We start from the raw sequence: 12,560 nt of genomic DNA on the forward strand, positions 1-12,560 counted from the left end.
AAGCGAGGTGGACATGCGGCCTAAGTATGTTGTCTAGACACAAACTCATTCTTTTGTTTCAGAAGGCTGGATAGCTAGATTCAGAGATAGTCGCAAGGCAGGACTCATTTGTTGGACACCACGGAGGCTACACCCTCGAAAGGATGTTTCCACTATCGACTCCATCACCGAGATGTATGTCAGTCTATGGGCCTCTGAGATCCAATTTTGTAAACCTTGAACCAGGGTAATGAAAATAGCATGCCCTTTACTCAGCTCGGAATAAATTTGTGTGTTAGACTGCTCGCAAAGTGTTAATAAAAGCCGCCCTCAACCCCAAGTGACCTTAGCAAGGTACAAATGGAGGGTTAAGGCTAATATTAACAAAATGGACTTTACCTATTTCGTTCACTTTATAACTTACAAAAACTAAGCATAAATAAACATTTAGTTTCCTTAAAAATTATCTAAGTCTAACAAGTATCCTATATGCATACTACAACAAAATTAAAACATTTATCACAATTTTTTTTAAAGTTTAATTTTTACTGTGCGTATTTTACTGTTACCTAGTACTGTTCTCATACACAATCCTATTTTAATTTTTTTTAATTTACTGTACACAAAATTTATTTTTACAAAGATAAAGTTTTTTTTACTTTTTTTTTACATTTTTACACCAAAAAAAAGTAAAAAAAAATTACAGAGATTTACTTTTTTTTAGATGTAAAAAAAAACTTATAATTGTTTTTACGGAATGTTACTGTTCATCGTACTATTCACATGAATTTATTTTTACAAATATACAATATAGTACAAAATTAACACTTTAAAGAATTGAGATTTTCTCAATTCCCCGGCAACGGCGCCAAAATGATAGAGCGTTTTGTTAAAACGTCTATAATAAACCCTGTAAAACATCATCGTTAGTATAGAATAAGCAGGGATCGTTCTTTCCGGGGAATTGAAGGGAACTCTAAACTTTTAGTGTTAACAAATAATGGGGGGTTTGATATTGATTATTAACTACTAAAATAAAACCTAAATTACTATTTACATGATCGACTTCTCTTTAACAAACTTAAACCAAATTTACCATTACACCACATAATTACAAGTTCGAACCTATCATGCATTCTAATTCGACCAATTACATACTTTTTAGACACCAATACAATTAGAGCCTTAGGGGATCATCTAATCATGCAAGATTTCAATTAACATTTAGATTGACTTAGGGCCTAATCTAAATTTGCATGCAATCGAATTCAATAACACTTAGAGTAGAAATCAAACAAGATTACATTTAAGCACCAAATCTTTGTTGGAGACATGTTTCATGTGTGGCGTCACCCACCATGGTTTCACATGCAAATTTCCAGAATTTTTACCACTTTTAATCAACACAAACCGAACCTACTTAGGGCATGATTCGATTTGTGTTAATATGGTTGATGAATCTAGCACTCAAACACAATCTTAGGGATTGCATCCAACCACTAAATTCATATGCACATATCTGAAAATTATCTAAAAGTATGAGAAAGATGATTAGAACACAACAATAGAAATACAAACTCATTAATTATAAGAACATAGATTCGGCATAGTCTAAAAAAAATATCAAATACAATTTGAAAATTCTAAAACAAATACAAAACCAATATTTCCACATAAATAATAACTTACAATCTTCATAGACAAAGAATTGTAGATTAACACAAATAGACGAAGCCATGGAGATGAGTTGCGAGAATCACACGTTGTAGGAACCTTGGAGATGTGTCTTCAATAGTGAAACTCGGTGGAGATGATGATAGTTTTGGGGTGGACGGCTTGGCTAATTTGTGAGGGAAATTTATGGTGGTGTTTAGTAGAGTTTTGGTTCTTGATTGCTAATGAGAAGTGATCATATTTGAGAGGTGAAGCCATGTATATATAGAGGAAAGATGGAGGGTTTGAAAATTGCTTCTTTCTTCCTATAAACATGCCATGTTTTAATCCCTAAAACATGGAAAGTTTTATTCCCTAAAACATGCCATGCTTTATTCTCTAAAACATGCCATGCTTTATTCTCTAAAACATGCCATGCTTTATTTCCTAAAACATGTCATGCTTTAATCCCTAAAACATGCCATGCTTTAATCCCTAAAACATGCCATGTTTTATGCCTTTAATGATCATCTTCTATTTAATTGTTGCATGACTTGGCTCCATCTTTTTTTCTTTAATTATCTCTTCAATCCAATCTGAAAATAAGAAAATAAAATCATAAGTAAGAGATAATTAGTTTCAAAACCTAACAAGGATTCCTAGTCAAATTAGGACTCTAAACCAATTATGCGTTTTAACTCATGTAAGCACAAAAATGCATCCAATACCGCTCAAGACTCTTACTACGACTCAATGACTCAATAGTACAATAATAAGGGCTAAGAAAAGTACAAATTGAGGTAAAAACATGTTAAGAACGTCGCACAAAGTGCTCCTATCAACAAGATTGCAAGGTTTGGCCTAAAAAATTTGATACAGAGGCATATCTAACATTTCTTTCTTTGAATCTAGGCAAAGTAATAGCCACAACTTCACAATTATCAACTGTAAGTCTCAGAACACACCAATACTTCAAGATTCATAGCAAATTTCAACCAATTACAACAACGCAAACGAAAAAGACTTAAAATCTCTACTATATAAGCAAATCCGAGTACTCGATCAAGTATTTGAGAAGCAAAAGCTGAATTATATGAAGAATTTGATGAATCGTTGGAGAAAATCGAACTTATCTTGACGACATCTGATGAAACCGAGCACAGCGAACACAACGTCGCCGGAATCGGAGCTGAAGAGAAAGCTAATCACTGAATTGAGCAAGGTCTCCGATCGAACCTGGCTCTGGATACCATGAAAGCTTGAAGAAAATAGAGAGAGAAATTGACTGTAACTAATTCTGTTTCTTGATATTTTGGAAAACTTAGGAATACAAGGGAGAGAGTCAGCTATTTAAGCTTAGCTGTGTTATACGTGTCAGCATTACAAGGTATGAACTAATCATTGTCCTAATCACTGACTTAGTCTAATTAATTCTAATCATTCTGATTTTGAGTAACTTCACTAACAGCTTCCTAGGTCCATTACACACATTAACATCAAACGACACAATCCTTCCCTGACGTCCGACGACGTAGATTTGGTTGTTATAGAATGTAACATCCTGAAGGTAGCGTTGTCGCCTATCCAATTCTTTCCAATGATCTCGTCCTCCTTTAATGAAAGCCAACTTTGTATCACGGTTGCAGAGCACAATGACCAGATAGTTGTCTGGGTGTGAGATGGGATTTTGGGACAATATAACATTTGTGATGTATTTCTTGTAGTGGATCCTGTAGTAGTCCACCTGATCCGGCAATGTGGAGGACTTGATGAAGTCCAAGGGAGGGAGACCAATGAGCGCCACGGAGTTTTTGACAGGGTACACCAGGGTTATGTTCAGAGATAGACCTACTAGGTCTACTGTGGCCAACCAGCCATGGCTAGAGCCGCAGCACCTTCTGCCATAAGTCACCGGCAAGCGAATGTTGTTGTATCTCTTCTCTGTAGAAACGCTCTGCAGTCCTTGACGGTGTTTGGATTCGGACTGGAAGTGAGTAGAGCTCCAGAAAAAGGGGAAGTACCTTGCCCTCTCGCATGTGGTGTGTTGCCTGGTTATATTGTTTTGAAACGGATTCCCATTCTTTGCATACCCTAGCGAAACAAGGATGGTCAACAGCCTCAAACAACTTATCTTGAATCAAGAAGGCAACATCTATGGGAAGATTTTTGCCATTCTGATTCTGACTCCTAAGAGAGGTCTGGCGAGTAGAGGTTTTTTTTTTTTTGGCCTTGGATAGTTGGTGGTTTCACTCATCGTGAGCCTAACAGATCTTAAAGAGCAAGGAAGATGATGAACTATTTCAAGTTCTTAATAAAGTGGTACTTCTATAAGACTGAACACCATCCCTAAATCTACGGGGAATGCTTTTCCGTTTTTAATATAGATTCCTTGTTCCTATGAATTTGCCCAACTTTTTTTAAAATGTGAGGAACTCTTGCTCTTCGTTCTATTGGCATAAACGGGGATCAGTCGGATGCTTTGGTTTCTCTCTGTCCTCCGGGGAATAATGAAATTAAGGGATGAATTCTGTGAAAAACAAAATCTGTTGTCTAAGAACAATGGTTTCATTAGTTCTACAAACCGTATCTATACCTACAACCACAACATGTATGTACCCTAAAAAATCTAAGTGTAGCAAATTATCACTTGTGAGTGAAATAATATAAATTTCAGACTGCACTGCAAGAAGTACCTGTTATGCTCTTGCTGATGACCATGCTATCCTGAAGCGAGGAGAGCATGATGACCAATCCACCTTACTGAATTCGGCCGTGATTTCAAGAGGCAGGCAAGCCGTATGTGTTAGGTTTTTTTAGAAGAAACCCGCCTCACAGCTCCTTTTTCAGCATTGAATAATCCCCACTGCCTTAGCTATATAGTCCCGACGAATACAATTCAAGCGGAACTCAAGGAGGTGGCCTTTCTGGAAGGCATGAGACAGATACATGCATGACTTGCACTTTTTCCCTGCAAGAAAGGGCATATAGTCACAACTCACAAATTATTTATCAGGTATCATGTTAGTTACAAAGAAAAACAGGGAAAATAGCTTTTGGGAACACCAGCCCACCATGAACACGACTCTCGACTCCTGAGCTATAATATCCAACAAAGTGAATGAAAAAGCAATTTAAGATTTTTGCTTGAAGCCACACGGAAACACTAAAATAAAGCCAAATTTACATGATAGGTGAACAAAAATATTACCAGCAAATAGTTTGAGAACTCAATTTTCAGGGAATAAAACAATCTGGAGAGATTTCTTTGAACCAGTTTTGACGCCATCTGCCAGGGAGGCTCTTTATCAATGCTTTGCTGGCTTCTGGAACTATCCTGTAATTAAATCAGGGCACACATTACAGTTAGTCTATACAATCAATCTATCTCAAACAAACGAAAGCATATCCAGACTTACTTTAGAGTCCCATATTAGGAAAATGCCACAAACAGGAGCTGCAGTTTATGCCAGATCAGATTTCACTTCTTTGCATCTCTTAAAGGACCTTGTCCGGAAGGAAAGAGGGTGGCCTGAAAGCTGCACAGAAAACCATAGAATTAAGACCACCTAGAAGTTACGCATTTGCTGTTTACATAAATTCATGTTACACATACGAAGTGATGACTATAGCTTTTAACACCCTTAGAGGATCCAAATCCACAAGTAAAATTCCCCTGAATTGGCAGAATATATGTTTGGCATTCAAGCAACAAGAGTATTCGGTTCTTGGCAGCAAAAAATAGGAAAGAAATACAGATATTTCAGTTTTCTAGCCAACTTACTCAACATAAGGATAAAAGATATGAAGATGATATACAGAGAAAAGGAACAATGGCAGTTATATTCCAGCATACTCAGTGCATAACTTAAAGAAAACTTCAAGAGTTCATCAGAACTGAATGCATTTTTCTCAGAATGGTTGTGGTGATTCTATACTATTCAGCATCAGTCTTGCTATAAGATGGTACCTACCCTGTGTTTTTACGAAAAAGCTAGAAAAGGATTCTCAAGTGCTGGTCCAGTCTAATTTTCATTTCTGGTTAGTATTCACATATATACATACTGTTAGCAATACCTCATGGCTTGAACCCCTTTCTTATAAGCCAGTGAACAACTTTTTCGAGAGGCAAATGCCAAGCAATATCACCTCCTCCATGGATTAATCAGGAAGAAAGCCAGCTTTGATCATCTCAGCAAGGAGTTCATGTAGTGAACTTGAATCCCCGTTTTGACGGAAAGCATTGAGCATCACCTTACAGAGCTCTCGATCAGGAGATATCCCATCAGATAGCATCATACAGAAAAAATATTTTGCTTCATTTATTAGAGACCTTTTGCATAACCTATTAATTACAGCACTATAATCTCTCATGGATATTTCAAACCCTTTCTCCACCATCCGATTGAAGATCTCCACTGCCCTACGTGCATAACCCTTTGCACAATGTGCTTTAATTAGTGTTGTATAAGCAACTTTTGTCAAATTGATGTTGTCGTCTTCAAGAAAACCCAATAGCCTGTCAGCATCATCCAGGTCACCATACACACAAAGACCATTGATGAGAACATTATATGTAGCAGGAGTAGGCTTGAGATTATGCATTAACATCTCACTGTGCAACAGAAAAGCTGTCTTCAAGTCTCGAGCTTTGCAGAAACATTGAATGATGGTATTATATGTGATCTGATCTGGGATTAGGTCTTTCGCATACATTTTCTCAACTATGTGAACAGCCTCTTGCAGCTTCCTCTTTTTGCAGAGCCCTTTGATAATTACAGTATAAGTTACATGGGTTGGATCTACAGCTTTTACTTCCATCTCCCGGAGCAATTCAAGCATTCCATGAATGTTTCCCTGTTCACAGTAACCATTCATAAGAGTTGTATAAGTAACTGGACTGGGTAGCATTCCATGCAGCTCAATGGTATTCAACATCTGTTGGGCCTCAACTAGTTTTCCACTGTTGCAGAGACCATAGATAAGCGTATTGAACGTGACTACGGTAGGAGTTATTCCTTCTTCAACTGTTTGTTCATATAACTGTAAGGCTGCTGCAACATTACCAAGCTTCACATAGCCATCCATCATAATATTATACAAAACAATATCCTCTGTGACTGTTGTTAGAGTATCAAAGTACTTCCTTGCCTCAGATATATTCCCTTTCTGACGCAGACCTAAGAGAATAGCGCGGTGTGCTGAGTAACGGGGAATTATTCTCTTCAAGTACATTTTTCTATATATTTGAATAGCCCTTTGAACACTTCCTTGCTTGCATAGGGCATGAATGAGAATGGAACATGTTACAAGATCTGGTTCCAAGCCAACAGCTTCCATCTCATAATGCAATCTTAATGCTTCCTCTATTCGTCCACTTTTACACAAACTGCTGAGCAATACACTATACAGGATGACGCTCAATTGAAAACCCCTTGAACGCATCTCTTCCCGAAGCTTAAGGGCGTCCTCAATATTGCCAGAATGACAGTGCCCACATATTAGAATTGTATATGTAACATGGTCAGGATTCAATCCTTTAACCAACATTCTCTGAATGACCTGCTGAGCTCCGGTCATTAAACCAAGTAGACGAAACCCTTTACAAAGAGTATTGTAGGTCACTGTGTCAGGGTATAGCCCATGCCTTTTCATGTCTTGTGTAAGCTCCAAAGCCTCTTCCAACGAACCTGCTACACACAGCCCATGTATAAGAATATTATAACTATACGAATCTGGACGTAGTCCATACTTGAATATCATACAAAAAAATGACTTTGCAATATCCACAAAACCCAATTTACAGAACCTTGACATAATGGTATTGAACGAAACAACTGAAGCCACACTCTCCTCCCTTTGAGTTTCCATGAGGAACGAAACCGCATCTTGTATGCTGGCTTGCTCACACAATCCATCTACAAGTATAGAATTCGTATACTCACTCTCAGGAGCTCCACTATCCTTTATTTCATCATACACATTCCACATCATATCCGTGTGCCTTAGATTATACAACAAGCAATTATACGTCAAAGTGGAAATTTTCAAATTCAGATCTTTCATCTTAGCAAGAACAGTCAGGGCATCATACACCATCTCACTTTTCGAATACGAAAACGCCAAAACATCCCACACTACACCACTCGAGCCCCATTTGCTAAATCTGCTCAACAGCAGCTCACAAAGTGATGTTGCAGAACCACAACCTATCACAAACCACCAATAATACATATATAAACAACAACATTGCACATAACAATACCAAAACACAAAGCATTACTAATGTGACACAAAACCAACACCAATCCATTTTCGATAAACACAAGCAACAAACCACATTATAAGCCATTCAAGAATTTAAGTCCACAAGAAACCATACCTTCCTCCTCCACCATTTGCTTCACAAGCAAATGTAATTCCTCGAACCGCCTCTTCGCCCCGAAAGCATGAGCAACTGTGAAAATCGAAGCCCTCGAAAGCCGAAAACCACACTCATTCCTCAACAAACTGAACAACCCGAAGCCCGATTCAGGGTCCTCAAGACTCAACCTTTCGACAATTGAATCCACCTGGGTCTGATTCAAGCTCGAAATAATGCTCCTATAGTAATGATCACCTCGAATTCGACCCAGGCCAAATGTTCTCAGGCCGGTGATGAGCTCGGCGACACTGGTAGCGCCAATTGGGCCGGCGGCGGCGGAGGAGGGTTTAGTGAAGATGAGGGAATAGAGGGTTCGAGAGTTTTGGAGAAGAAGGGTGGGTTTCTTCCATCTATGGATGAAATTGAGCATAGAAATTGGGGGTTTAGGGTTTACGCGAAAGCTAAGAGGTGTTGGGCTTTTAAGGAATTGGGAAATCTGAGAGGAGAGAGATGTGGGTAAAGAGAGAGGACATTAAAGATTGAAGCTTTAGTGAGGGAGAGTCGGTTTTGGGGGGTTTAGGGTTTAAGGGAGCCGTTGTGGCTTCCCGGCAAGTTTGAAGGGTTCAGGCAAATGAAAAGAGAAGGGGTTTTATGCAGAGGTTATATGAGTTGGGGCAAAATGAATATAAACGACGTCGTATTGCGGTCGGTTAGAATTGTTGAGCATTTTATACAATTTTTTTTACACTAAACTAAGTTACATTTTTTTTTAGGAGGAACTAAGATACTTAGATAATCAAGAACTAAGATTGTAGTCTTTGCAGGGATCGATCAGAAATAGATTAGATAATTTGGATCACATATGCTTTTATGTATTATGCGATTGCATGATGAATGTATTTGATTTTAGTGAAATTTGAGAGAGTTTGTGGATGATTTATTAAAGGAAAATAAGAAAGAGGTCATGAGATTTGGGAGGGGAACAAATTGTCACATGTTAGCGTTGATGTTTTAGAACATTGGCATTGACTTAATATGGATGATACACCACACTGTAACCAGTTGGATGGATGATCAAAAATGAACTGATTTAGAGAGTTTTGGCTTCATTTTTGTTTTCTATATATTCCTTCTCCTCATTAGTTTAACAAATTAATAAGAATCAGGATGTTGAGTAGAAGACAATATAAGCTACTTGATCATTAAGTATCTGATATGAATTTGTGAGAAGCAACCCAGGAAGGAGATGCATACTACTTTGACTAAACACATGAGAGAGACTATTTATCATTTTATCTAGAATATTTGATCAGTTATATACTTATACATGATGGATGGGATATCTTTATCTGTGTAGGCAACAGGTATGCCTCAGACCTTGAGAGTTGAGAGGCTTACATGAGGTGAGGTTTTGGAGTAGGAGTAGGAGTTAAGAATGTTTTTGGTTTTTGTGGACCCATTTACCCATCACAGTTGAGGTGAGCTGAAACAATCACCCACACCTAAAACAAATTTCCCCTTTGAAATAATGGGAGTGTTCCCTCTTTTAGAAAAAAGAGAGCTAGGAAGAACATGGATCTAGACAGGTCCATGGTTAATTGGCTAAGCAAATCATTTAGAAAGTGATAGAGAATCTTAAAAAATTTAGCTCAATAGATAATTGACCACCAAGAAAACTCAGCAACCTCTCTAGAACCTGATCTGCTACACATCACGGGGAAGCAACTGAAACAAGTCAGATGGTACATTGCTTCATTTCATCTAGAAAAGCATTACTATTTCAATGGCAATAAGCTTCATTAAATTCAGGTCAATTTGGAACATATCTATTCAAGAAAATTGAGAAAAGATAATGATGTTTCCCCCCTTGACATTATCTGTACTAATTTGGATTTTGCCTGGGACCTAATTAAGGTGGAAATGGTAACCCATAGTTATGCATGAAATTCACAGTTCACCAACCAACTTTGAGCATAAGCCTTTTTTTTCATACCTCAAATTTAATATGGTTCCCGGCCACTTCCCACTCCCTTATATAACTCATCACCGGCCTTAACATATATCTCTGTCTAATTTAAGCTGAAGGCATAGCTTCATTCACTTATCCTCTGCAACATGTCTAAAGCAAATGTGAGAAGACAGTTAGCACTTCTAGAGAAGAACAAGGTTCCCAAAGAGAAGAGTACTACTACTGTATTCAGCCCCAACTTCTCTTATAAACACCTAAAGAGAATCTACCCAATTGGACTTCACAAGAGTTCTTCATCCTCCTCTCTATCTCTATCATCATTATCCTTGTCTTTGTCAGAGAACTCCATTGACTCTTCTTCTATCATTGAATCTAGTTCTCCACTCGATCAGAAGATATCATTGGCACTCCGCCTCATTTCACCGCCCCAAAAAAGAGAGTCTCCGGTGCCTAAAGTTGTCCAACAGCAGGAAACTGATGATGGGGAGGTAAGGAGGTGCAACTGGATCACAAAGAATAGTGGTAAGTTCTATCTGCAAGTACTGTGGCAAAATATTTTCATCATCCCATTGCATTATGTGAACTTTGTTGATTAATGTGAACTAAAGCAAGACACTAGCTAGCTAGTTTGAAATGGTAACCATAGTCTACAATAGGCAACGGCAACCTTTAAGCAATGCCTGGGGATGCTTCAACTTCTGATTTCAAAGTTTGAAGGCTCCAAATATAGGCTTCAAGTTAAATTATTATACATTACTGGATGACTTAAATTACTTCATGTCGTCTCAAACATGGTATCAGGGTCCTCGTTATGAGATATGCATCCTGCATTCGAAATTTTTGATTTTCGACTTCTTTGTTGATTTGCATATAGGATGGATCTCGACAAAATGGTGGGACGTGGAATCTAAAGAAAATGATAGTACACATAATAATCCTTAAGATCGAAAGTCATCAACATTATTTGTAACCAAAAAAAAAAAGTCATCAACATTATATATTTCATTACTATCTACTACAGTGGTTGACATTTCAACTAAATGTTCTGTATATCATAGACATATAGTCATTTGTTTACTGTAGCGATTCGTAAAGAACTAAAGATGATAGTAAAATTGACAACAACATGATGAGGCACACATTTTACCGACTCTTTTCGATCTAAAAAGCATATATCTGAAGCTCACCCCCAAAAAATGAATAATTGCTACATTTTCTGAAATAGTACTTGATCATGACCAACAATATTCTCTACCTACTACAGGTTCTTCATCATCCACCTCAAGTATAATCATAAGTCATGCGTCTTCATGATCAAATATGTGAAAGAAGAAAGTTTGTCCTTTTTTTAAGAAAATAATTTTATGCAGATATTGATTGATTGTGGGATTAATTTGATATATACAGATAAAGTTTATGTTGCATTTCATGATGAATGCTGGGGAGTTCCAGTATATGACGACAAGTAAGTCCTTAATTATTTATAACCTTATCATAATCAAACTTATTTAACCACTAATCATGGACTGAGTACTAGTGCTGGTTATGATTGATGATTATATAAAAACACCGTGATAATTAATCATTGTAATTTCAGTCAATTGTTTGAGCTGCTGGCACTGTCTGGAATGTTGATGGACCACAATTGGACTGAAATTGTCAAAAGAAGGGAGCTATTCAGGTGAATATACATATATATAACTTCAAATTTCTTATTTTTCTAACTGCGTACTCAGGTACGTACTCTGATATTGTAACTAATGATCGAGTAATACATATTAACATGCATGACTTAATTATATGTATATGGTGCATGATATAACATAGAGGTTCTTACTTACATCTAGGGAAGCCTTTTCCGGATTTGATCCAAACACCGTTGCCAAAATGGGGGAGGAACAAATTGAAGAGATAGCTTCCAACAAAGCTCTAATGTTGCCAGACTGCAAAGTCAGGTGCATTGTAGACAATGCCAAATGCATATTAAAGGTAATCTAGCAACCTAGCTAGCTCATCTCAGAATTAACTACAATTACATTGATCACCATTACATACAAAAACTGCCTAGCTGATATATATCTATGTTTTAACTTACGAAAATGAATACAGATAGTGAGGGAATGTGGGTCTTTCAGTAGCTATATGTGGGGTTCTGTGAATCATAAACCAGTGATCAACAGGTTCAGATACCCCAGAAATGTTCCTCTGAGGAGCCCGAAAGCAGAAGCCATGAGCAAGGATTTGATAAAGCGAGGATTTCGATACGTTGGACCAGTCATTGTGTACTCATTCATGCAGGCTGCTGGATTGACAATCGATCATCTCGTGGATTGCTACAGGTACAGCGAGTGTGTAAGCCTTGCAGAAAGACCTTGGAGACATATCTAGCTACACTCTCCTGTTTAACTTAATAACTGAGTTCTATGTATTGTATATCATTTGTCTAGCTAGGAATCGATAACTTATTAATTAATTATTTATATTTTTCATTATTTATGCATGAAATGATGAAATTATGTAGCTGGAGAGCTAGCTTAGGATCCAAGGTGGATCTAGGGCTCAGAATGTGTCCATTTTTGTGTTTATGTGTAATGTTTA

At 37.5% G+C, this 12,560-nt stretch overlaps 2 protein-coding genes across 2 annotated transcripts; one reads left to right on the top strand and one right to left on the bottom strand.

Moving 5' to 3' along the window:
• Nucleotides 1–4,250: 4,250 nt before the first annotated feature.
• Nucleotides 4,251–8,603, bottom strand: LOC126790057 (putative pentatricopeptide repeat-containing protein At1g13630). Its single transcript, XM_050516190.1, has 5 exons — nucleotides 8,012–8,603; nucleotides 5,707–7,838; nucleotides 5,049–5,168; nucleotides 4,841–4,966; nucleotides 4,251–4,600 (listed from the first exon to the last, which is right to left on the bottom strand). Exons 1-2 carry the CDS (start codon nucleotides 8,421–8,423, stop codon nucleotides 5,791–5,793), a joined length of 2,460 nt encoding a protein of 819 aa, XP_050372147.1. The 5' UTR covers nucleotides 8,424–8,603; the 3' UTR covers nucleotides 4,251–4,600; nucleotides 4,841–4,966; nucleotides 5,049–5,168; nucleotides 5,707–5,790.
• A 1,486-nt stretch (nucleotides 8,604–10,089) lies between these two features.
• On the top strand, nucleotides 10,090–12,466 carry LOC126790075 (uncharacterized). Its single transcript, XM_050516211.1, has 5 exons — nucleotides 10,090–10,484; nucleotides 11,370–11,427; nucleotides 11,560–11,643; nucleotides 11,810–11,951; nucleotides 12,072–12,466. Exons 1-5 carry the CDS (start codon nucleotides 10,109–10,111, stop codon nucleotides 12,348–12,350), a joined length of 939 nt encoding a protein of 312 aa, XP_050372168.1. The 5' UTR covers nucleotides 10,090–10,108; the 3' UTR covers nucleotides 12,351–12,466.
• The last annotated feature ends 94 nt before the right edge of the window (nucleotides 12,467–12,560 follow it).

Source organism: Argentina anserina, chromosome 4 (assembly GCF_933775445.1).
Source record: "Argentina anserina chromosome 4, drPotAnse1.1, whole genome shotgun sequence".
In the NCBI taxonomy this organism is placed as follows: domain Eukaryota; kingdom Viridiplantae; phylum Streptophyta; class Magnoliopsida; order Rosales; family Rosaceae; genus Argentina; species Argentina anserina.